We start from the raw sequence: 25,913 nt of genomic DNA, 5'->3' as shown, positions 1-25,913 counted from the left end.
GAAAACTGCTCATTTTTTAAATTACAAACAGAGCTTCAAATTTCTCTGAAACACATCAAAAACCTGATCTACATGCTGGTTTCCCTCAGCAAATGATACAAAATGAAGGAACACAAACGACCCCATAAACAGCCTTTATGAAGCGTCTCGAACCGTAATTAACTTAAGTTCTCAGCAGTTTGTGTTGTGTATTTTGGCCCATGAGTGAAGACACTCTGAACGTACACAATGATTGAGGAGAATATGGATCAGAGGAAGCGTGTGATTGGTTACTGAGCGCTGTAGCTCTGGTAATCCTGTTGTGAGACTGGCAAATGGGATTATAACACTGTGTGTAAGAGAAACAGAGCCGGGGGATGACTGGGAGGCTTTACATTCACGGCTTTATCTCACATTTTCACTTAATTTAGCGTCATCACTTTGACACTGCCCAGCGATGAGTCTGCCTCTCTCTACAGGAAGTCAAATATGACCATTTTTGAAGGGCTGGTGCTGGACTGAGTCAGCCAGAAGAGGATATTTTGTGCTGATATTTGAATATTTTAAAATGATAAGAAAAGGCACCAGTTTGATTTTCTCTGCAGGGTGGAAAACCAAGTGGAGCATTTAGAGCGTTTGGCACCAAAACATTGCCAGTGCTTGAAGGCAGAAGGGTAAAACTGCCTTCAAATGAAGAATAATAGGCAGTTTGATATCTCATAGTTAAGGCATAAGGCCTTTGTTTCTCTCAGTTTGCCCTCCTCCTTTACATTTTATCTTTTGTTTTCTATCTTTCGGCTCCACAGTCAGTCATCATACTCGCAGACATCAGGCCTGGTTTTCACTCCTGTACAGTGTGAAAAACAACTTCCACCGAGCGAGATAATCCATCACAGTAAACATGACGCCTTCATTTGGTTTTCGCCAAAGTTTCTTTCTGTTTTGTTGTGACTTCATTGTGCCCAAGCTGAGTGTTTTCATATCAGCGCTGCTTTATGCTCTGCTTACTGTCAATCACCTGACACCAACAGGAAGAAGAAATCAAAGTCCTCATGAGAAAATACTCCCCTGTCGCAGGCATCTCTTTGTGCTTGTGTGTCTTTATTTGCACGAAGAGCAGTTAATTTCAAGCTAGATTTGGCGTTATACGCTTTAATTCTTAAAATGATTAACAAGTCAGAATCTATTGAAATAATTGATTTCCCTGCAGCATGAATTGCTTAATAATTTGGGCAAATCAAGTAGACAGTAAATCAGCAAAAACTCATTCAATAACAAGCCAATATCTGCCTTATTGAGCACACTGCAGCACCCACAACTACATTAGCGTTATCTCCGGTCTATATCTAACTCCCATCTCTTCCAGTGTTCAGGGTTTAGCGAAACGAGAAGCATTAACTCGTCCGCTCGGCTCAAACTGACCCTGCACCGATTTCCTCTCCCACAATACCATCGCTGCAACCTGCCTTCACAACTCGTGCTGCCCTGAAGCCAGATCTGCTCCACTTTCCACCTCTACCATTACATTGTCATGCAGAGGCAGTGACTTTGTGTGTTTGTCTGTTGGGTTATTGTATTCTAGTTCATGTTAAAAGCACGAGCGCATCAGGATGAACGTTTCAACAGCTTTACGGCTTCTTGGATAAAGTTTTGTCTCGTAGGTGTCCATGTGCTTTCTGCACAAGGGGGATAAAACAAAAAGGATTTATAATTGAGGTTTTTAAAATAGATTCTCATATGTTTCGGATGCTTCTCACAAACATCTAGGTGTCTGCAGAGATGACAATCACGCTGTTATGATTTATTTCCCTGTTAATTATTATCACTGGATAATGACTTTGCCGTGGCGAAGTACAAAAAATCACTTCCACAGGATGTGTGGTGTGCTGTTTTTATTTTGCTGGGGGGGGGGGGAGAAGTAAAATGAGAACTGGAGAATCTGTGTGGGAAGAAAGAGGTCACTTTATGCCAAAGCAATTACCTTCCTCATCCAGGGCCCTGCCAATACTCAGTGCAGAGGAGAGAGAAAGAGAGGTCAGCGAGGGAATAAATATACGTGCGGTCAAGCTCTCAGTTTTCTAAACGTCTGCTTTCAGAAGACCTCCCGAAGTTTAAATGGCATCTCTGAGTCAGTATCATCCCAAGATTTTTCCATAAATTTCCCTGCGAGCTCTGTTGCACATTTTCACTGGCTGTGTGGAGTGTTTTGCTCCTTCATAATATTTATTGAGGGAATTTGTTGAAGTCATTGTTACGTGACAATATAGCCAGATAATACCAGCGATATTATGAAGTTTATGTGATTGCTCAGCTACTCAGGACTGCCAGGATGTGTTGTGACACAAAGAACATTATCTGTCAGGAACTGATGCTTTTCTCTGCTTTGACAAGTCTCCATGTTCTGGCATCTTGGGGGATCTGTCACGGCATGACGACGGCAGGGAGACAGATCCCCTTGCATGTGCTCAGGCCGGCAAACAGACTGCTCGGAGTAGAGGTCAGGAGCGCTCGGGCCATCATGCTGCTGACAGCTCAGATTTATTTTTAATCTCGGCGATGAGAGCTCGCCACACAGATCATGTGGCTTGTTAGTGTTGAGTGGCGAACCCCGCCACCATTATGCCATGATCTTATACAAAGAAAATGTGACATAATAATGACCTTGGTGAGGTAAAGCGCGGATAATTGGGAGCCAGCCTGAGTGGCATTTGATTGTTATTCCGCTCAGCCATTGTTGTTTCATTCACTGTGAAATCTCTTTGCTTATGTGCATTGAAAAGTCCAGGTCATTATCCCCTCCATCTTACCCTTATTAACACTTTGACCTCGCACAATTTTCCTGTGGCATGTGTGTAGGTGAGTGTGTGTATGTGAAGGACGTTATGTTGACTGTATGTACCATATTTACTGTCTATTCATTTTTGACCAATTTCTTTATGATTGTTGGAAAATGTCATTATCATTGCATCAGCAAGCACATTACTTGCTGTCTAAAGTGACTGCGGTCACACAGGCAATTTTGCTGACGGTACTTTCTCTCTTTTCTCCTCTATGTCTTTGTCTCTCTCCTTTTTTTCTCTCTCTCTCTCTGTTCTGATAGGTGCCAATTATACAGCCTGGTGTGTTGAAGCCTGCCCAGTCGCCACTGACCCTGTTAGCCAGCTTTAATGTCAACTCCCTGGCTCCAAAGTGGAGGGAATTACCCCACTTTTAGTCTCCAATCAGGAAAAAAAGAAGAGCAACACAGCAAAATGCAGAGCTTGACTCTTTTTCAACCCATGCGCTCTTTTCAGGGTCTGACTGCTCTTGCTTTCTGGTGAAACACAGGGTCGGGAACTGTGTGGATAAAACCCTGAGGGTTTTGACATTTCAGCCTTACTGTCTTTTTTTAGTTTTTGCTCCTCTTCTGGCCTCAGTGCTTTTTGGAGGAGGCCCAGATGATGGGGTGGTGTTGCTCAGGCATATGCAGAGCCCTGGCTCTCCTGGCACTCCTGTTTCCCTTGCGGGAGAGGGGATGCTGGGGGCTGAATCCCAGCTCTGGGGATCTGGAGAAGTCCCCACACTCTGATCCAGACCCCTGGGAGGTCCTGCACAGGCACAAACGCAGCTGGGTATGGAACCAGTTCTTCGTATTGGAGGAGTACACAGGAAATGAGCCACTCTATGTTGGCAAGGTAAGCAATCTGTGATTCTTAATGGATCAGCATTAGCACGCCTCAACAATGTGTACACAAGAAACAACAATTTTTAATGGGACTGAATCTGTCTCTGGTTATAAAAAACAACTTGATAAACGGATTCACGCATCCTCACATACCCTATTTTCTGCAGATATGGCACCAGGTTTACTGCACCTGTACAGTAATACACATATCAATAACCCTTTACCATAATGACCTGCAAAATCTGGGACACAGACAGAGTTTTACATACTCCAAGTGCCCTATATAAAATGTTAAACAAATGAAAAGATAAAACACAGACAGTGTGGGAAGGTATTCTGTATTTTATTCCAGCCAGGCTGAAGTATGTGCTTGTACAAATGTACAGTTTTAGTTTAGAGGACGGTGTACGATTTGACAAGGTAATTTGCATTGTAATCATTCCCCAGAAAAGGTACATATTACTCAAATGTGTCTTTATAGAGTAGGTGTTTTGCCAAGGTACAAGCAGATAGATCAAAGTAATGCATGTTTTGGCAAATAAATAAGTATGAAACCCTCCCAATGACACAAATGGCATGGTTAATGTGTGGGTACACCGACAGAGTGACTTATCATGAATATGTGAGATACGGTAACTCTGCTTTTCTATTATGGATCACATTCCCCCAGGTAAGAAAAAAAATATGCAGACTAGTGGACGAATTATTCTACTTAAATAAAAATAGAAATACCACAGTTTAGAAATACTACTTAATTAATTAAGTAAATGTCCTGCATTAAAACAGCATTGCCAAAAAGCCAAGCCATAAAGCCCCTCTAGCATTTATAAGCAGTATTTAATCAAATTAAAAATGGTTTGTTACACACTATATGGTGACCAGGTATAAGGACATAAGGCATTATTTAACTGTGTTAGTGTTCAGGGTGCAGCTGTTTTGAACTGCTTTATATGCTGCTGGGTTGTTTAATGTATAAAAATACATTTTAAGCTTTGGAAATCAGCAAATTAACTAGTAACTCAGTCAGATCAATGTAGTGAAGTAAAAAGTACAAACAAGTACAAAGTACAAAGCAACAAAGTAAAAAAAAAAACATTTTTAAGACATTCTTGTGAAGTTTAACATTCAAAGACTCAGTTAATCTACTTCATCTGCTGTGTGGGTGTGTTTTGATCAGATTTGATTGGCAGTAACAAAACAACCCACAAACTGTCCTCACATTCTGAGTCAAATGTTCTGATTGGTTCACATAAGCATGTGACATCACCTATTTCTAACTGAGCCCCGCTCACTTCAAACCGGTGGGAAGAGCACAGTAAAAAACAAGAGATACAGAAATCTCTCATGTGAAATAACCATTAAACTTCTGTCTTTGGCAAAATAGTGTGTTGATACAAGTGGCCATCACTTATAGTAAAAAGCGGATTGAGAAAATAAGTTTTTTAGGGCCTTTAAGTACAGTACTTGAGTAAATGTATTTAATTACATTCCACTACTAGAAATAACTAGTTACTATAGCTGTCAAATAAATGTCATGTAAGAAGTAAAAAGTATAATATTTCCCTTTGCACCAGAACCCAATGGAAATACTCCATAAAATAATATAATAATAATAATAATAATAATAATAATAATAATACAGCTTAATACTGTGAAATGTACTACTCTGTAACTTTCCTGATCTAATTAACAGTAATTACCCATATTATAACAAAATCCATTTATTTCAATTGTTGTTGTAAATTTGTTGTTTTACATCACAACGCCGCTCCCCAGCTTTCAGCACCACTGTGTAAATAGACTGTTCCAGCCTAGAAAATGGCTCTGGTGTGTGCCGGGCGGGCCAGATGGGTCTTGGATTGGTCTCTAGATCCCTGTTATCTTGGAGAATTTTCTGGTCTTATTATTAAATTAGTTTTCATCTTTCCGCTCATCTGCAGGATAATCATCCTCATCTGCATGTATTTGCCAGGTCTGCTCTCACAAGCCCATTTCCTTGCTGTCTCTGAACTGGATTAGCGTCTCCAGCTGGAATTAGGATACATTTGACTGTCCTATTGTTCTTCTCTCTGTTTTTGCCAGAGGGATGCAGGAGGAGAGCATCTAAATCAGAATGAGCCTATTTGTGACACTGCAGGAGTTCAGCTAAAGGTCATTTCTTGTCCAAGCGTCCGCAGTATCTTAGAACCCTGTCTCGTCTGATCTGTTTGTCTCCAGATATCTACTATATCTGACTAGTGGGGAGAGTATTTTTTGCTTGGGAACATCTGTTTTCTGATTCACATGTGTCCCTCTCCTGTGTTGCCCATTTGAAAGTTACAGAAGAGTGGCCAGTGCAGTAGGAATTTCGAGTGCTTTTCTTTTACACATGCTTGTGTCTGATTGCTTTTCTTGTTAGTAAACCCCACAGGACGTGAACAGGCTGATTACTTATTCATAGATGTGTAGAGATCTGCTTATCCACATGGAATATACACAAACTCATTTGCAAGCCCTTTTCCTAACAGGTAGTTCTTTTTTTATTTTTTTCCATATATGTATTTATTGATCTTTGATTTTGTTAGGTATTCATGCATTTATAGTAGTTTATAGTACTGGCAGTGGAAAGCAAAAACAACATAGCAGCAGGCATGTAGAAAGTCAGACTAGCTCCATCTTTACATCTGACCTCGTGCCCAAACTCAATCTAACCATTTCAGAAATATGAAAAATCAGATTCATTTACTCCCCGCGGGCAGAGCAGGCTGCCTGGGAGCTTGAGAAGCTGTCACATTATTTGTTCCCTAAGATCATAGTTGTCACATGGTGTGTGTTTGTTTGGTATCACAAGGGCATGCTGGCGCTGTAAAAAGTCCGGACGGGACACCCTGACCTTGTGACTCAGTGTGAGCGACAAGTAAGGTCCTGCCATGTCAAGAAAATGACCTTACTAGAAATGAATTCTTTATGTAGCTTCTGCAAAAAACAAAGCAACAACAAATGCAGCAAAGCCAAAGCCAGTATTTCATACTCAGCTCTAAAATTTCTAGCAGGTGAAAGGCAAAAACAACTGAGTGACATGACCAGTAATGGCTTTTGTCAGATGTATCCGATGTATCTAATATGACAAACAATAGGAATCTGTGTCCAAACAATGGCACAGTCGCTGCACAATTTGGTCATTTGTTTGGCTGGAAGCAAAGGGAAATATGATATACTTGGTAGGAAATGGGAAGTCATCACTTTGGCCAGGCTGCTCTGTTTGTATCTGCAGTCTGCTTTGCTTTAATGCATTCTGTCAGATTCTGAATTTCACAACCAAATGTCTCATTATGCCTTGGCACTCCGCCTTAGGTAAGTGTACTGGCCTGGAATCAGCTGCAGTCACATCAAGCCAGCGGAAACATACATTAAAGAACCTTAAACTGCACATCCTCCGCTACAAATTGGTGACGCACATATTGAAACAAGCAAGAATGGTGGAGCAACTCATCCACTTAACAAACACTTACTGGTAAACATGATGTGATTAACAGTCTCTGCAGAGTTTTCATGTGACTAAATATTTGCGAGTGTTGAAATGTACCAATCTGTAGCTTCTGCTGAATAAGAAATGTTGGAAGTTGTGCAGTTTTGTACCTCGTAACAGAGACAAGTAAACTGTCAGGTTTAGATCTTTGTTTTGTTCATCCACCAACTCTCCTCGCTTTACACTTTAGAAACATTTTCAATAACTTTTGTTAAGCTACTGCTGCATTCTGTTAAGGACAAATCTTTTTTATAGATCTGTTTATGTTGAAGTGACTGGAGACATTCCAGTGCTACCTCACATCACAGGAAGTACAGTCGCACAGACTGAATCACACTATTTATTTCAGTCCATACTCACCAGCTTATTATGGCAACCTCAAGTGGCCTTAGTAAATTTTGATGGGAGAAAGGTATAAAGAGCGACAATGTCTGTGTAGTGAAGAGGTCAGGGTGGATGAATGTGACAAAAACACCCAGACTTTCACCCAGGAGACCGCTGCTCAGGTCCTGTGTAAAACCAAAAGTTTACATTTAACTTACACATGCAACTTAACTACTTATTTTAACTTAAACCATGATCTTTTCTGCAGCCTAAGCAAGTGGTTTTGGTGTCTAAATCCAACCAAAGTGCAACCGTTTTACAACATTTAGTAGACGAATGTCTGATACAACCAAGGTCTGGTATGCCCGTAGCTGGTACTCTCCAATAGTAATATACCCCGATCAGCCATAACGTTATGACCACTGACTGGTGAAGTGAATAGCACTGATTACCTGGTTATCATGGCACCTGTCAGTGGGTGGGATATATTAGGCAGCAAGTGCACATTCTGTCCTCAAGTTGATGTGTTAGAAGCAGGAAAAATGGTCAGCGTGAGGATTTTGACAAGGGCCAAATTGTGATGGCTAAACGACTGGATCAGAGCATCTCCAAAACTGCAGCTCTTGTGGGGTGTTCCTGGTCTACAGTGGTCACTACCTAACAAAAGTGGTCCAAGGAAGGAAAAGTGGTGAACCAAAGACAGAGTCATGGGTGGCCAAGGCTCATTGATGCACATGGGGAGCAAAGGCTGGCCTGTGTGGTTGTTTACAACAGACGAGCTACTGTAGCTCAGACTGGTGAAAAGGTTAATGCTAGTTCTGATAGGAAGGTGTCAGAACTCACAGTTTGTTGCATATAGAGCTGCATAACATTATGACTACCATGGTGCCCAGGTTGTCACAGTGTTATGGCTGATCTGTGTTTTCATAGTCATTGGCAGTTGACCCTTTTAGTTGTTTAGCTATGAGAACATGTTGGGATTTTTCTTATGGAGATGTTTTATGGCAGTCCGACTAACCATCAGAGTAATGGATGGACTTATTTCACCTTAAAATTCAGGCTGCATTCAAGCCGCATTAGCCAGGGCTGTCTGGCTACATTCACAAAAGAATTTCACCCAATACGAATAAAAGAACCTCAATAAGGAGCGAGAAAATGGAAAACATCTCTTGATGGAAGAATCTTTTATACATTCAAGTGAGACTGAAGAAAGGAAATGACACATTGCAACATAGGAAACACTTTCTTCTTTGCAACAAGTGTTACTGTTTGATTATATTTATTGCAACAGCCATTAGACAGATTTATGAGCATGCACCATGAGTAATTTCTGACCTGGTAGCAGGAACCTTGTGTGACAGTAATTCAGTTTAATAATCAAACAATATGCATCATGGGCATCAGGGATACTCCCACAGATAATTACAATGGAGCCAACATAACATGTTACTATGCAAACTACTTCATTAGCATTCTATTAGACGTTCACTGTCAGAAGGGTTAGAATCATAGAGCACAGGGCGCTGCTGCAAAGGTCAGTCTAAATAGCATCTACTCACACGCGCTGGTGCCGCAAACACATCGGCGCAGCTGGGGAGTGGTGAGAGCAGCATGTTGAGCCGGAGAGGAGGGTGATTCAAGCTGACAGGGTGGGACATCATACACACGGTACCCAGGGACAAGAGCTCACAGAGGGGGGAGCTCATGAGGCATCCAGGGGGCCTCTGGGATGGTGGGAAAGCCTTTATCTGAGCCAGGGAATCAAAGAGGATGAAAACAGCAGTGTAAACCAGACTAGAGGGTAGTTATCAGCGGGGAAGGGGAAAGGACAGAAGAGGAACATTGTTTACACTCGTAGTCTCTCTCACGTACAGTATAGGGCCAAGGCTAGAGTCAACATCAGCAGGGCAATATTTAGTCCAGTAAAGTCCAGAAGGAGGTCAGGACAAAGTCAAGACAGTGATTCAAGATGAAAGCATGCAATAAACTGTAATTTTCAGCCATAAAAATCCATGAGTTTCTTTAATAGGTCAACAGAGAACGTAATATACCCTTCAACATCCGACTAATAATTGCAAAGGAATTTACTGTGGTAAAAATTAAGTTAACACTATAATATATACAAACTCAAAAACCAGCCTTGCCACATGTCGAACCATAAAATCATGCAAAGAATCTAGAATTATTGTATTTTAGAGAAATATATGTCTGTGTTACACATTCATGCATTGTAACGAATTGGCTCAACATGCACCTTAGCATGTAAGCAAATATATTTTGTACCATTAACCTGACCAAACAAGACACAACAAAAGTTGCACGATACAGTTTATAAGAAGTTGTGACAGTGACACAGGATTTCCACAGAGATGTGATTGTATTATGTATGGCAGATCCAGGATCCTTTTTTTAGAAGACATAATTAAACCATAGTTAAAGTTGAAATTTCGCAATTAAGGTGAAAAATCCATTATCAATTGTGTATTGTCTTGAAGCTGCTTCAATCCATAAATTCTGAAGCCAAACGTGCTCCAGTGGATTTTGCTCTAAATTAAATTAAATAAAATTTGATAAATCTGTCAAATTGAAAAGTCATTCTGCAGTTAACAGTACAACATGTTTACTAAAAAAGACCAGAAAGTAGGCAGGTGGTTTTGATCTTGTGCTGTGATTTACTTCTCATATGTTCGCACTTATTACAGAAGCTGTTCGTCTTTGTGGCAAACTAAAGTTGCTATTTAGAGCTTGGATGTACTCTCTCTCCCCTTGTCTCACCCCTAGGCTACGTTCTTCAAATTTACGCTGGTCTGTTGATGGTAAAACAGAGGTACATCATTTTGGCTTTTGGATGTACAGTAAATACTCTTTCTTCTAGTTGATAATATTGTAACTTAATTTAATATTAAGGAATATTGAAGGCAGGGGAAGTTGTGAGATAGCTTGAAGTTGCTGTGTATTTTATTTATATTTTTTGTCTGTATCTTCTTTTATGTGTTTTTTTTGTCTGAATATGGGGTTGCTGAAGTTTCCTGAAGTGCTGATGTATTGAATTTCCGACATCCCCAACAGGTCTGATCTTGAATAATTCAAGAGAGGTCCTCGGCCTGTGCTGAGAGTGTAGATGTTCTATGAATACACACAAAAGTTAAGTTTTTAGATCTCTCTATTTTTCCTCTACAAAGTGGATAACAGGTGGCCTGGAGACTATTGTGTTTGGTATAACGGCGATATCAAGCATTCTTCTCCATTTCAATGAATAATGTAAGCATGGCAGGGCTCAACTGTAGTATTGGCAGTTCAAGTATTACAAAGAAGTTGGTTAATGTCTGCCACTTGTTCCCCCTCAAAGGTTCTGTGGTTTAAAGAAGAGACCATTTGCCTTTTGTGAAATGTGTTTAGTTAGTTGGAAAGTAGGAAAAAGATATGAGAGGCAGAAGAGAAAGATGTTGGTCCGGCATCTGTATGCAGAGGCTACTTGACTATTCCCCTCAAAATGTAATGAGGCACCATAGAACGGTGCTCGTTTTTCATGGACTGTCTAATTACATTTCACATGGATATCTGTATGAAATGAGAGCGGTCTGATCTCAGTTTTATGGAATTGTTTTTTTGTACCGCATGATACACCACCAGACAAGAGACTTGAGGCATTACCAATGTTTCCTTAAAGTACAGAGGTATTGAGTTTCCTGATCTCTATTATTTTTCATTTTACTACAGAGACCATCAGAGAGTTGCTCATTGTGTCAAGTGTGTTTTGAGATTGATTCATTATGTATTAGCCTCTGTTGCTTATGAGACCCCAGGTTTAAAGTCTATCAACCCCCCATTGATTTAACAAACACTGAAGCTCCATAATAATCAGATTATTCCCCACTTTCAGCAGTAGTCTAATTTCAGAAACATCTATCTAAGTGAGAAACTTGGTTTCCTTTTTCACTTTGAGGGAGGAAGAATAATTTGATTAACAGAGCGAGATTTGGGAAGGGGAAACGAATTATGTGGTACAGTATAACCTTATCTGGGTTTCTGGGAGTTCTTGCTCATGTTGGGGAGTACCACTGAAGGAACTTGCTACACTAATGATTCCCAACCAGGGGCAGGCTTCTACTCAAGGGGGTATCTATGTCGGAACCAGGGGGAACATGGAACGACTGCAGAGTAGCTCAGCTAATTATAAAATCTAGGCAAAAATTCTGATTTTTTTTTTTTTCAATCGTTTCTGTGACATTTTTTTCCAATATTACCTTTTTTGAGTATTATAAGACTTCAATACTTTTTCCACCAGTCTGAGACATTTAACAATTTAATTTTCAGCAGGTATGCTGTTGACATGTATATTAGCTCAAGGACTCTCTGCACTACAACTACACTAAGAGTGTGTATGCTAGCAGCTCTGGCTGCACAAAATGCTTTGAGCTAAATGCTGACATCAGCATGCTAACATGTGCTCAATGACAATGCTAACATTTTGATGTTTAGCAATTATGATGTACCATTATCACCACCATAGTTTACCACTTAAACATGCTGACATTTGCACTAAACACAAGGTAGAGCTGAGGCTTAATGTTATTAGTTTTGCAGGTATTTGGTCATAAATCATGACCAATCAAGTGTTAGACAAAAGACCTAATAATGGCGGTAGATGAAAAATCAGAGGTTCACCAAAGTTATTAATTTATCCTGTGGAGCCTATGAACGTCTGCACCACATTTCATTTCAATCCATCTAATAGTTGTTGAGACATTTCAGCCTGGACCAAAGTGGAGGACTGACATTTCCATCCCTAGAGCCATGCCGCTAGCATGGCTAAAAATACTGTAACAATATCCACTTATATAATTGATAGAGTTAAATAACATCCAGTTTAAAATCTGTTCAAGTGAGCATGACAATCACGGGGGTACTGGAAGGATAGGAAGGTAGCCTGTTGTTTGGGAACCACCACAATGATTTATGTTTGTTGATAGTCTTAATAATAATTGACATGCACTGCTGTTGTTTACAATAGAGTACTTATTTATTGGTTGATTCTGACATCAGACCATTTTTAGGAAAATGGGAGGGAGAAGTACATAAATGAGTTATCCCACTTTCTCACCTTAACCTGATTACTCTCAGTAATCTGCTTTCATGTGTGTGTCAGTGTGTGTGTGTGTGTGTGTGTGTGTGTGTGCGTGTATTTTGCAGCTTTGCTAAAGTAACCTAAAGCCTTCTACCTCCCCCCTCCTCCACTCCCTCCATCCATCCACACACACACACACACACACACACACCTAGACACACTTTCTATCCAACCCAACCCCCACACCCTCCTCTAGACATTTACTATCCAATGGATGAAGGGACCCTAATATGCTAAAACCGGGGATGCATTGGCCACCTCTCGCTGTAATTAAATTCAGTCATAATGAATCATAGCCCCTAATCCTAAAACAGGCTATATTTCCACAGGGAGGAGAAATGACCTACATGTACAGGAAAAGCTCTTAGTATAGCCTTTCTACTACAGCTTTCTTACTTGGCATTCACACAGAAAGCATGACAAACACACACAAACCTCACTTTGAGCTGTGTTGAAAGTAACTGACTAGTGTGGCGTGCTTATTTCCATATCAGTACTGTTTATTTATATATATCACACAGGGCGTAGTAAACAAAATCAGGTAGCAGCATCAAAAGATTCATAGCAAGTCATGTCACAGTTTGCGAGCGTTTCTTAATAATGTGGTCAAATCTTCTTTTTTTTTTAACTTTTTGTGTTCTGCTTTCAGCTAATGTTTTGTGACTTGAATAGCAATGTGATGTGCAACGGCTCATTGCTCCGTGGTAAAGAATCTGTGCACAGTAACACGAGGCAATTAGGGTATTGTATGAGCCAGTCATCGGACTAATGTTGGTGATTCACAATGGTGCCTCTGCACCTTTGCTCTTGGAGGTGTATTTTATCATTTGCAGACCATGTTGGTTGCAGCCCAAGATACTGTCACCGATTCATTGTGTAAAAAATACACTTGGCAGTAGGAGAACACAGAGATAATGCGTACTTTGTTTTTTCTGTTTTGAATGGCCACAGATAGAAGAAGAAAATGTGCACTTGATTGCAGTGCAGGGGAGTGCGTTAATTGAGATTTCTATCTTTGTTTTGCGTGTTTGAATCATTGTGTTGAATTCATTTCAGTCTTTTTTAAAATATATTTAATTGCACATAGTCACTAATTGCATGTAAAATCTGAGCTTTTAATTCAAGCTTTTATTCTTGCCGAATAATGGGCCTCCGCTATCAATCATGTGGTACTGGAAAACAGATTTTTCATCTGGACGGGTTGGATGGTGTTTTTTGGTAAATAATATTTTCTCGCCTCCACTGCATGTCTGTCTCTTAGATAACAAAACTAAGGCCCCACCTGTTAATGACATGTGATCTGTGTCTGGATAATGGTAGTAGAACCACCAGAATTTGTAGAGTTGTTGATATAATTCAGGAAGTACCAAAGTGGTGCGTCTACTGTCTGCCTTTTTAATGAGATCTAATCATACAATCGTGGCGGCTGTGGCTCAGAGGCAGAGCGGGTCGTTCCTTAATCGGAAGGTTGTGGGTTCGATCCCCGGCTCCTGGTGCCACATGTCGAAGTATCCTTGAGCAAGATACTGAACCCCAAATTGCTCCTGATGCCATGCATCGATGTGTGAATGTGTGTGAAAGGGTGAATGTGGCATGTAGTGTAAAAGCGCTTTGAGTGGTCGGAAGACTAGAAAGGTGCTATACAAGTACAGGTCCATTTACCATAAGAGTGAAACACGGGAAACTAGGTTGTATCAGTTGGTTCAAAGGTATTTCATTCAAAGCCTGAGCTTAACGACCAAATGATCCTGTAAATAATCAGAATGCATGAAGTGACCTTTGCCACTCTCTCTCTCTTCATCTAAGATACCGGCAAGGCTGTAAATTGCTTCATTGAACAGAAATAACCCTTCTCATTACTGACTCCACATGGCTGATTTTGGACTTTTGTAGCTCAAGGCTAATTCACACAAAACATAACCACAACAACTGTATTGGAAAGAGCTGGTGGCTGAATCAATTCTGTTTCTATTCATTCTCTTACCCGAAAGCATTCATTCAATTTCAGGGACAACAGGGATAAGTGGATCTTAGGTGGTGCAGAAAATGTAATAGTAATGTTTTTTTCTCATACTGGATACTGTTTTTATGCCCATGAACAAACGAGGACATTTTCTGAAATTAAAGCATGCCATGTGAATTGGCTTTCATGCTCAATACTAACCACAAATCCGTCTGTGTCCTTCTTGTTTTTACTTCCCTTTCTTTTTTCCTATGTGATTCCTCCATAAAAATGTAACTTTCCACAAAAACGTAGCTACTTTTATAACAGACTACCTGTATTAAGCTATATTTCAGTCGGTAGGACTTTTGCCCTACGCTGACGATTTGTTAGGGCCCATCTACAATCTAAATTAAAGGTGAAATTATTTTCCATTCAGACCAAATTTTAATCCATTTCAGCCATTTCTTTTCCTGCCAGTAGATATCATTTTGACATAGCCTGAATTCCGTTAAATTTAGGAGCTCCAGTGAAGTTTGAGGGATCACTGTGAAGATATCCCGTTCTTGGAACTCAGCCCATTCATTTTCTATGGAGGAGATGAGTTCATAGTCTGACAGTGTTAAATTATGCCGAAGGGCTAAGGCTATGCAAAGACTATGGGATGATTCAGAGATGGATTGGGCTATGATCTAAAGTTGTTATTGAATTTGGCTCCTGATATCCCTCAGAATGAAGAATGGAGTCAGGAGAGTGATTTGCTCTTTTTCTTGGTGCAAGACTAAATATATTCACTACTGGAGGGATTGTGTACACATCAAAAGTCTTCCTTCCCAAAGGCCCTCTCATGTTGGGGTTTAATAAGGTATTTTATTGTTTGAAGTAGTACTGCTTGTTTGAGTTGTTTATAATCCCTTTGGATTGTAGCAGCACTGTTGGTAGTGTAAAAGAGATGGCATTCTCCTCGTGTTTTCTTTTCTTTTTCACTCGCACCGGGCTTCGGTTACATTGTATAGCCCAGGTGAGCTTTTTCATTCTTTCCCCAGAAGAACTAAAGGAAGGCTTGAGTCACAGGGCTTTGGATTTGTATTAAATGCTACAGTGCCAGTAGTTGGTGAGGGACATGTTGGCTGGTTGTGCAATTCTTGATAATCAGGTGAAGAAGCTCATGAGGCTGCCGTTTGTATGTGTTTGTATCTACACTGGATTTAGTTTGTTGTCAGTTGCTCGTTGCACGGTGTTATTTCAGTCTGCAATATTTGTGAGAGCTTGCATTAAGGGGTAAAAATTGTCCTGAAATGCACGAAAGAACAAAAAGTCAGATCAAATTATGTAATTTTGCGTAGCGGGACTAAATAGTTTATTCTTTTCAGATTTTCTTGTGACCACTCTGAGGCATCCTGACCCAAACAGCTGGCTTATAATGTTTATCGTGAAATTGCATCATAGGTTTTTTTTTTACACACTGTAATAGAAACTGAGAGGAAAATGTGCTTAAATGATTAGCCGGTTAATCAATTTGTTGAAAATAATCAGATTATAATATGCGTAAGTGATTAATGGTTTAAAAACTGCAGCATCTCAATAGTAAGGAATAGCTTTTCTTTGTTTTGTGTGGTAGCATACTAAATATATTTAGGTTCTGGACTGTTAGTCAGACAATACAAGAAATTGATGGAATCACCTTGGGCTCGAAACATTGAAATTGGCAGTTTTCACTGTTTAATTGATCAAAAAATAACTATTAACTGCAGTTGTATTTATTTATGTATTTCAGTTTTTTTGCCTATTGAATAAACCATAGTCATTCCAATATGCAGTATTGTGGAAATAGTTCTCCTCTCAGTCTCTGAATATTCTCCTTTATATTTAAAATATAAAGAGGACAGGCTGTAGCATGTAACTAGACTGGTCAGAAGGGTGATTCCCACATGGCCATCTGACATGGGAAATTGGTATAGATACAAGCACAGTTTGATTTCAGCCAACGTCCAGCAGAGCAATGTGTCAAATATTTGAAACGGGCTCAAGACATATATTATACTTGACTGTGCTCCTCAGCTGCAAATGCTTAACAGTTGACAGCAGTAGCACATGATGAAGATAACATTGTCTCTGAAATGATTAGAGCTGAGCTGCAATGATAAGTCAACTGACAGACAAATTATCTGCAACTATTTTGACAATTTATTAACCATTACAGTAATTTTAATACAGAATTGCCAAAAAAAAAAAAAATGCAGTTTTCCGCCTCTCAAATGTGGAGATTTGAGCTTGTCTCTATTTTATATCATTGTAAACTGAGATAGCTTTGGGCTCTCAGACACTATCACATCTTTCTAGATCATTAATCGAAAAAAGAGAGAGAATTGGCAGATTAATGGACAATGAAGATGATCATTAGTTGCAGCCCTACACGCATTCGTTTAAAATGAAAATCCAGAATTGTAAAATGTGAATAAATCTATCCTGTGTATCTGTTTTTTTTACTGTCCCAAAGATGTTTTTTGTGTCTCTCACAAATCAAATCATATGCAGACAAAGGTCTACAGCAGGCAAACTAAAGGTCTTTAAAAGGAGATAAATAAAGTGGCATTATCTTTATTAACCGATGCCTGATATACTATTATATATATAGGTGTCTGCAATGCTACAATCCCCTCCTGTGGAAGCTGAGGAAAAGATGAACTTGTGGAGAAAAGAGTGGAGAAATGTAATGAATGTGCCATACATTATTTATTTAAGAGACACACTGATACAGCAGGCTATAGTGAGAATATGCATCAACTGATTGCCAGCTAAAGGCTTTTATTATAATTAGCCTTGAACTGTAACGCAGCTGTGTAAATGTTGTGTCGGGTCATTTCCGTCTGTTTTCCCATAGATGATCAGTCCTATTTTACATGGTATCTCATCAATTAAAGTACATCACGTAAAGCTGTCTGCTTGCTGGGAGATGTACAAATTGACTGTAAACATTGTTTGCACTGGCCAAAATCATATATGCACAGGAAGCTTAGAAAATGTGTGGTGTAAAAATAAAAGCTCTACATGTCTCTCTTCATGGGGATTTTATTACCCTTTCTGAAACACACTCTCAAGATATGCTGATTTTATTACACGTAAATGAAATTCCTTTTCTTCACCTCCCACACACGAGGTTAAAAGTTTGTGAATTTAATCACATCGGTCATGAGCTTGAAAATCTCTACCTGCAATTGCCATGGATATTAATGCTGACAGGATTTAATGCAAAAAAAAACAACCACCTTAACTTTTAAAGTCTACAGTAGCTTTAATTACGGATTCCTTTTTTTTTTTTTAAAGGTCTAAAACACGAATGATAAATGTCAAGAGAACTTCACACCTACCGGCAAAAATAAAAGGAAGAGATTGTATCACTATACGATCTCTCCGCCTACACATACAACAGCTTCAGGTATGTTGTTTGTGCATTTTGGGAAATGTAGGAAAACATGGGCCAGCTGGGATTAAATTGTAAAACTAAACTAACAGCACTGAACATTAATAATGCATGATAGACTTATGAACATATGCTTTTGTCTGACCACTATATTGACTAAATAACATAAATTAACACATTTATTTAACTTATAGCAGCCACACTGAATCTATCTTACTAGATAACAATATGCTGAAATTACCCACACCATATTGAGTTGTGATATATAGTTGACAATGTGATTGAGCTATCTTTAGCACTCTGTTGAAGTGTGTTAAGTCAATTCCCAGGGTGCACTGCGGTTTTCAGAATCAGACCCTTTCAGGTGGCTTCCTTCCAGGTTGTTAGTGACAGAAAAATCTCCCTCAGCAGATGACCTGTTTATGGTGGAGTTCTCAAAGGTAATCATCCTATTTTTTTACTCAGTTAGGTTTCAGAAGGCTAATTAAACAGAATCGTGTAAAATGAACTCCACAAACAATGTAATTACTTTTTAATAGTTGTTTACCAATGTCTACCAACTGTTTGAAATATATGTGAATGCTAAATATAGCATAAAGCCATACTTCATTTTTGAGGCCATTACCGATATCGATATTCAGGAGTTTTTTAAAAATAAAAATCACCATTGATACATAAACACATATCAAACAATAATACTGATGCAGGTCCCTTATATTTGTTTTATTGTGTTGTATAAGTATTGTACAAAAATACAAGCAGGATATTTTCAAGTTGAAAAAATAAATGTGACTACAGCTTTCATAAGCTTCTTTATTTTTTGGCACTGGCAGCGGTTGGTCATATTGCCCTAACCTTAACCAAAGTGCTTTTCCTGCCTAAACTTAATCACAATTGGGAGTCTGAGCGTGGACCCCGAACACCCTCCTTACGAGTCCAACTATTGATGTTTTTCATCATAGCGTTATTGGGAAAACAATTCTGGACTATATAGATGTAATTTCTAGGAGATAGGGTTGGTCATTTCTTATTATTCATTGGCCGTCATACAGTATTACTGATATATCTTAAAGATTTCTGGGCTGATTCATGTGTGTAGCTCTAATGCTAAAACTAAGTAACACTCAATATTACCATGGTTTCTAGTCATAAACTGTTGTAAATGTTATCTTTTTTTATGTAATTCCACTAGACATTTGTTGAAATTAGTATATAAATATCTATTTCATACATTTTATAATTGTATTTAATAGTAATAATAATAATAAATTATAGTGATAATGAGATAAATCCAGGTTGCGTATACTGGAAGTATTTAATAACAAAAGTCTAATTTAAGCACAATTGCAGGGTTTAGATTAAAATGAATAGAAAAAGTCTTCTTGTGTTTGAATACAAGTCAGTGATGGTTGGTAGAAAATCACAAGGAGCACCACCACAGCGATGAGGAGGTCTTGAAGTTTTACAAAGATTGCACTGACGTTGCTCTTGTCCATAAAAAGTTTTATTTCACTTTAATGGAGAAAAATCCATTCAGATAGTTACTGTAAACCATTCATTGACCTTGTGTCAGATAAATGAGGAGGTGAAAAGTAGGTACATTTTGCCAAGTTGTGCAGGTCTGGTTTGATTACGATTCAGAGACCACGAGGAGTCATGACATCCCAGTGTTGGCCAAACTTTTGCTGACTGTTCATCTCTTGGCCTCGGGGTCTTTTCAGCAGACGGTGGCACATACAGCAGAGATGTCATGCTCACTCTTGTGCTGTCTGGGGTACTTACGGAAATGGCATGGCGACAGGAACAACACATTGGCTTCCCACAAGCGGCAGGCAAAATCAAAGTTGACTTGTTCTTGACAGCGAGATTCCCAAATGTCATGTGAGCAATAGATGGAACACAGTAGTCCATAATACCACATTTACTCACAAAGAAAACATACTTAAATGTCCAGGGTGCCTCAGTGCTTCCTCCAAAAGAAGTGGCCAAATTTTCAACTTTAACTCCATTTGATTTATTCAAACTAACAGCAGGATGCATGAGGTGATGGGAGATGGCAAGAATGTTGATAACTGGTTAGCATTCATGTCATTAAGACAGTTCTAATATTACAGAGTCAGTGAAGATTAAAATACTGTGCATTGAAAATGACATTAGATTTGGGTCTTATTACATTGAACGACAGCTTTGGCTGATGTCAGGCATCCGTATTTGTTTTCTTTTCATGTTTTTTCATATTAGCAAGTTGGGTATATCAGACGTTTCATAAACTTCCCCAGTTGTAATTACGACCTAGAAGTTGACAATGCTGGGAGTCTGGTATGACATGAATGCAACAGGCATAGTGGGGCTTGCATGCCAACTTGCTCACATTGACAATGCACATTGAGATTTTTATATTTAGCAGGTATGATGTTAACCATGCTTACCGTCTCATTACAGAGTGTTAACATGCTAACATTTGCTAATTAGCATTTAACAAAAGCATGGCTGCAAGTGTTTTGTCACAAACCAAATTAGACCAACTTCAATTTTGACCTGATGGGTACGCTAGAGGACATTGTGTAGTGTTTTAAGTATTTTATTAACTAAAATCAATGTCTTCATTCATAAATGTGTCCTCATTGGCGTAAAATTACCTCTGCCAATGATCTGACTTATCCTCGTAAGCGAAGAATTTCTTATCTGTATATACATTGGACGGGCAAGTCCATGGAAGCTTCCATGTCGTTCCGCCATTTTGAAAAACTATAATCGCCGAGAGGGACATAAAGCACTAGCCTACCTGTCTAGCTAATCCACAACGCGTTTTCGTGACCGGCGAATTCAAAAAACCATCGGGGTAGCTTTTCCCAGGTGGAAAGAGCTAATGAAGGAGAAAGACTTTCAAAGGGACGCTGAAGTTGGCTGCTTTCTCCTCGACAGGTAGGCTTCGTGGTACATAACGGCTACCGTAGTTGCAATACGCATTTGAAAACGCAAGGCACTAGAGAGCACTATTCATTTGAATGCAAAATACAGTTTCACTGCTAGATGGGAGAAATTCCTACACAACGTCCCTTTAAGGGATCCAAGTTATTACAATTCAACATGAATGTCTCTACCAAATTTCAAAGCAATTTATCCAATAGTTGTCATGATTTTTTGAAAAAGGAAAAAAAAAATCAACCTCATGCTGGTGCCAGATAAAAAGTCGGGATCACCTAAGTCAGTAGGATTCATCCTCTGGGGACCATGAGTGTTGAATCAAAATTTTGTAGTAATCCATCTTATTTTAGTCTGGAACAAAGTAGTAGACCTATCACCTAACCAACACAGCCATGCCAAAGAACACACAAGGGCCTGCACAGATGCACGCAAAAACCCCAATGTATTGTTTTCATCTTCCACAAGCAAGCACTTGTGGTCTTGTGTCTTAATGCAATCCCAAGCCTTAAGTAGCTGCTTCAGTTGATTCTAAGTTTGCCAATCTGCTGATTTGCACATGTCTAAGTAAATACAGATATAAGTGTTTGAAAGTTGAGCCCCGTGATGGTACTTGTTTCTTAGCTGATGTGGCTGATATATTGCTCTATTAACACACCAGTTTCTGTCTTATTGGCCCAGAAGACGGAGAAACTTCACAGGCTCATCAGAAAACCTCTTCACGCTTTAGCTATGACTTTTACTAAAGGCCACTTTCAATAAATGTCAGGCTCCAAACATTGGTAAACAGTTTTAGCTCTGATCAAATTCCAGAGGGGTGATATACACGGTGAGGTTGCCATGTCTGTAGGATTACAAGGGTTCCACTTCGGAAATGGCACATTAAACAAATGGATCATTTCCCACTGGTGACGACAGTATTTATTCCCACCACTGAAGAGGCCTGCCCTTTCACTTCACGTCCTGCTCATCCAAACGTTGTGCCCCTCCCCATTCCATCCCATCACTGATGAGGACTTGTTACACTCCAGTGACAAAGTGCGGCTCTGGAAGGGAAAGCTGCACGTTGATATTTCTGGTGAAATATTCTGTAAAAGGCAAGATGTGTTGCATGTTGACCCATAGAATTGAGAATATAAAGATTGCATCAGAGTTATGATTGCATCAGACTTATGAGTTTTCTCCTGTTTTGATGTGTACTTGTGATCCAGCATTAGAATTATTGTGTTTTCCTTCAGTTACCACACAGCGATGAACATGAAATGAATGACTAACACAATAGTTCTTTCCTTGGAAAGTAAATGAACGATGCAATAGTTTTTACAGGTTTGTTTGGTATTGGTCTAACAGCAGAATGTGTTATTTTAATAATATATCATTAATATACTAGCAGTAGTTGTTGAGAAGTTGTCGAAAAAGTGTATGGGGACCCACAGCATTTAATATTAAATAAATAAATAAGGCAATATGAAAATAATATTAATAAATAAAGACAAAATAACTATATAAAATAATTCTTTATTGATAGACAAAAACAGTCAATGGGGAAAAATATGTTTTTTATATTGTAAAACAGGCTCAAAAATTGACATTTTGAAATGAAAACTAAAATAAAAATGACCTGCAATATTTTGAAAAGAAGGATAGAGTCACAAAATGAGCTGAGCTTTAAAAATATGGGGGTCACGAAACGCAGTTCTGATCAAATATGAATCAAGATTATCTCACTGTATTGCCTATTACTTATCAATTCTTGTATACTGTTCGGCTGTCATTTTAGGAAATGACCGCCATTTTTTCCTGCTTGAAAATCCTGCTTGGATTTATACCTTTTGAGCAAAGGGGAATACCACAACCCCTTTTTCTCTGTTTTCTTTGGTCACGTAGCACCGCTTTAAAAACATATTTGCGTCTTTATATTGCACACACAACCCGGTTTAATGAGAAGACCATCTTTCTAGTTATTAAAATGATTATAAAGGTTAAAATAAGCTCGGTATAACAGAAACCGGTAGCTAAAACAGTTTGGTTAAAATTAGGGTACCTTTTTAAAATTGTTTTGTAGAGTCATCTGACATAAAAGTAAGGTTTTGCTCTTTTCAGAAATGTTACTTCCATTAAATTTTTCCTTTTAATTATTTGTTAATGGATGTTTCAAAACTGGCAAGTTAATGCAGATTTTAGTCTAGCAGGCCAAATATCAATCTGATCTTTTTAATAGCTGTGAAGCATTTGTTTGGGCTTTTTTAATTTTTTTTTGCCTTTATGTAGAGTAGTCAGCTAAGAGCTGACATGAAATGAGGGGAGATAGAGAAGGTCGATGACATATGCTCTTTGGAACTGCATGACCAATGTCCCAAACTCCTACGCCAACATAAGGGCCCAGAAAGAGGCCCAGTTTTTGTATTTTCGAGTCCTAAATGGTTAAATAATGTCAGTCTCCAGTTCTTGAAACAATGTGATTTATGGGTTATAATAAGGTTGTTATCGTTGTCCTGATCCACATCTCCAAAATTTGGATTGTTCATTGTCCTTGTCGGTCATCTTCATCCATGTATTGTAGGTGACTTGCGCCTGAGAAGAGATTATTGATGTCACTGTCATCAGGCGGTCAGAGCGCTCGGAGCGATGAGTACTCTTCACTGAACAGGTTTTTAATCAAAATAATGTGTGTCAAACACCATGGAAACCCATTCGCTGAGCTTGAGTGCATGTGAAAAGCAAAAGTAAACAAACATGGACACAATTATGCTTCAACAAGCATTAAAAAGATGTATCAATGACATGAAAACAGCTATAATTTCTTTTTTCTTATAAATAACTTTTTGCATGTAGATTTTCTTTAAAGATTATTTGTTTGGAAACATGGACACACAAACGGAATATGTTTTGATATTTCATTTTCCACAGTTAAATTACAATGCTAAACCTGCTTTATATCTGTTAACTATGTTCCATAAAGACATAAAGCTGCTCCACAGATGGACAGCATTGCATAAAGGATAGCGAATACATCAGTGTGGTATGATGGCATATTGTGCCACATAGAGTAAATATAAGGATTAATGAATATATCTATATGTAAAGTGAGTTTTGCTCTACATCCACACCAGGAATGATAACTATAACAATAACTATAAATATAGTTTTAAAAATCTTTATAATCAAGTGGAAAACCACAGAAAATGCTCATGGGGTTTGGGAAAAGATGACAAAACTCGGTAGGATTCCTCTTCTAGGGAGCATGAATGTCTGCACACAATTGCATGGTTATTCTTCCAATGGTTGTTGGACCGCAATGATCAATTACTTGAAGTGTCCAGGGATGGATTTAGAGCCGTGGCATGGGGTGGCAGCTGCCTCCTCTAAAAATGCCTCGACACCCAAGTTGTCAAATGCTATAAAATTCAACACATTCATTTCGATTAATTTTGAAAATAACATTTGGCCACATTTGTCAAGTTTAAATTCAAAATGTCAAGTGCTTTACTAATGTGCCACAATGTAATGCTTTTGAGTTAAAATATCTTCATTTGGGGGCTTTTCCAAGCAAATATGGGTATGTGTGATTGTCTGCGATTAAATCATCATATATTTCTGCCACAGCTCATAGCTTCCATGCTACCCTCTTGACACCCCAATGAATATTTCTTTAGATCAGCCCCTGGAAGTGCTGTCCCGCAATACCTTCCCAGGCAGTTGCACATCACTTCACAGTTTAATTAACGTGACTCTGACGACTCTCATGAGTGCCATGCGACCTCACGTGTGATCTTAATGATCCCAAAGCACCTGCACGGGTTTAAATGTCTGGGAACTCCCTGTGATTATCACTCACTACGACTGATGAAGCCTCTTGGATGACCTGAAGACAGATTCAGTTACCTCTCACATTATACTTCTACATGACCAAAAAAGTTGTAACAAGGCTGTTACAACTGCAGTTGTTTTTGCTGTCATCTTTACAGATAAAATGTAGTGAATTTCGCTATGGTACAGTAGAAATACCTTCCTCATTTTAGCCTCCAGTTTTAACAAAGTGCCAGGGCCTTTTTTCTTATGACAGCCAATTGGGAGCGGCTGCAAGACAGATGGAAAGGAGCCACTTTGGAAAGGGCTGTCATTTTTGTTGGCAAAATGGAGCACTTTCCAAAGTTGTAGAGCATATTAACTTTGAAGATGCAACCATACGAAGTGGACTGCTGTTTGTGTGGGCCGACTAATCACAAGGAGGACGTGTTAGAGGTTTCACCTTACACAGCTGGCATAATCTGATAAAAAGATAATAGGCAAAACAGTGTGTAGTAGTAAGTCATAGTGGACCTGTGTTGATTCAGTAAGTGCTGAACATCTTATGTGACTCACTTTTTCCTATTATATTCACAATATGTGATTGAAAATATGTTTCTATGGGAAAATAAAGTCAAATTTACTCTGTGACAGCACACACACACACACACACACACACACACACACACACAACACACGTGTTTTATTTGTTTCTGAACGTCCGTGTTCTTTGGTATTATTTCTGCCTTTCTGGCTAGAATTTGATCTGATTATAGACACTTTTAGTAGCTTCAAATGACAAAGGTTGCACTGAAGCAATTGCAGCATTTTTTTATTTTTTTAAACAGACACTTAAGCTTAATAGGACACAGGAAGGAATGAATCCAAAGCGATTCATAATGGCAGGAATAAGAGTTAGTTGGGTCTGGTTAGAATATAATGTAAGCGGTCACAACAGGCAGGCACAAAAATAGACAAAAAATGAAATTTCATTTAAGTTAATGTCTTTTTGTAACTTCCCTCAATAGGACCTTGGCGTCTTGCCTTGTTTTCACTTAAAAGAGACACAACTTCTGTATGAATAAGGATTCTAGCCTTTTCATTTGGTTTTTCACTTTCACCTTGTCTATCAGAGTTTTTGTATAAATCTGTCATTTTTAGCGTTCAGATTAACCTTCAGATTGTCATTTACCTCTAGCAGTAAAATTATAAAGGTATTGTCTTTTTTAA

General features: G+C 38.9%; 1 protein-coding gene across 1 annotated transcript in view; it reads left to right on the top strand.

Moving 5' to 3' along the window:
* The window catches only part of LOC127369555 (cadherin-7-like), a 94,381-nt gene that overhangs the window by 2,164 nt on the left and 66,304 nt on the right, over nt 1-25,913 (top strand). The window contains exon 2 of the mRNA XM_051411038.1: nt 3,080-3,653. Within this exon, the coding sequence (XP_051266998.1) occupies nt 3,417-3,653 (237 nt within the window). The 5' untranslated portion in view covers nt 3,080-3,416. The remainder of the gene's footprint in view (nt 1-3,079; nt 3,654-25,913) is intronic.

This window comes from Dicentrarchus labrax, unplaced genomic scaffold (assembly GCF_905237075.1).
Source record: "Dicentrarchus labrax unplaced genomic scaffold, dlabrax2021, whole genome shotgun sequence".
In the NCBI taxonomy this organism is placed as follows: Eukaryota; Metazoa; Chordata; class Actinopteri; family Moronidae; genus Dicentrarchus; species Dicentrarchus labrax.
Note: the sequence above shows the minus strand (reverse complement) of the source record. Positions and strands in the feature narration are given on the sequence as shown.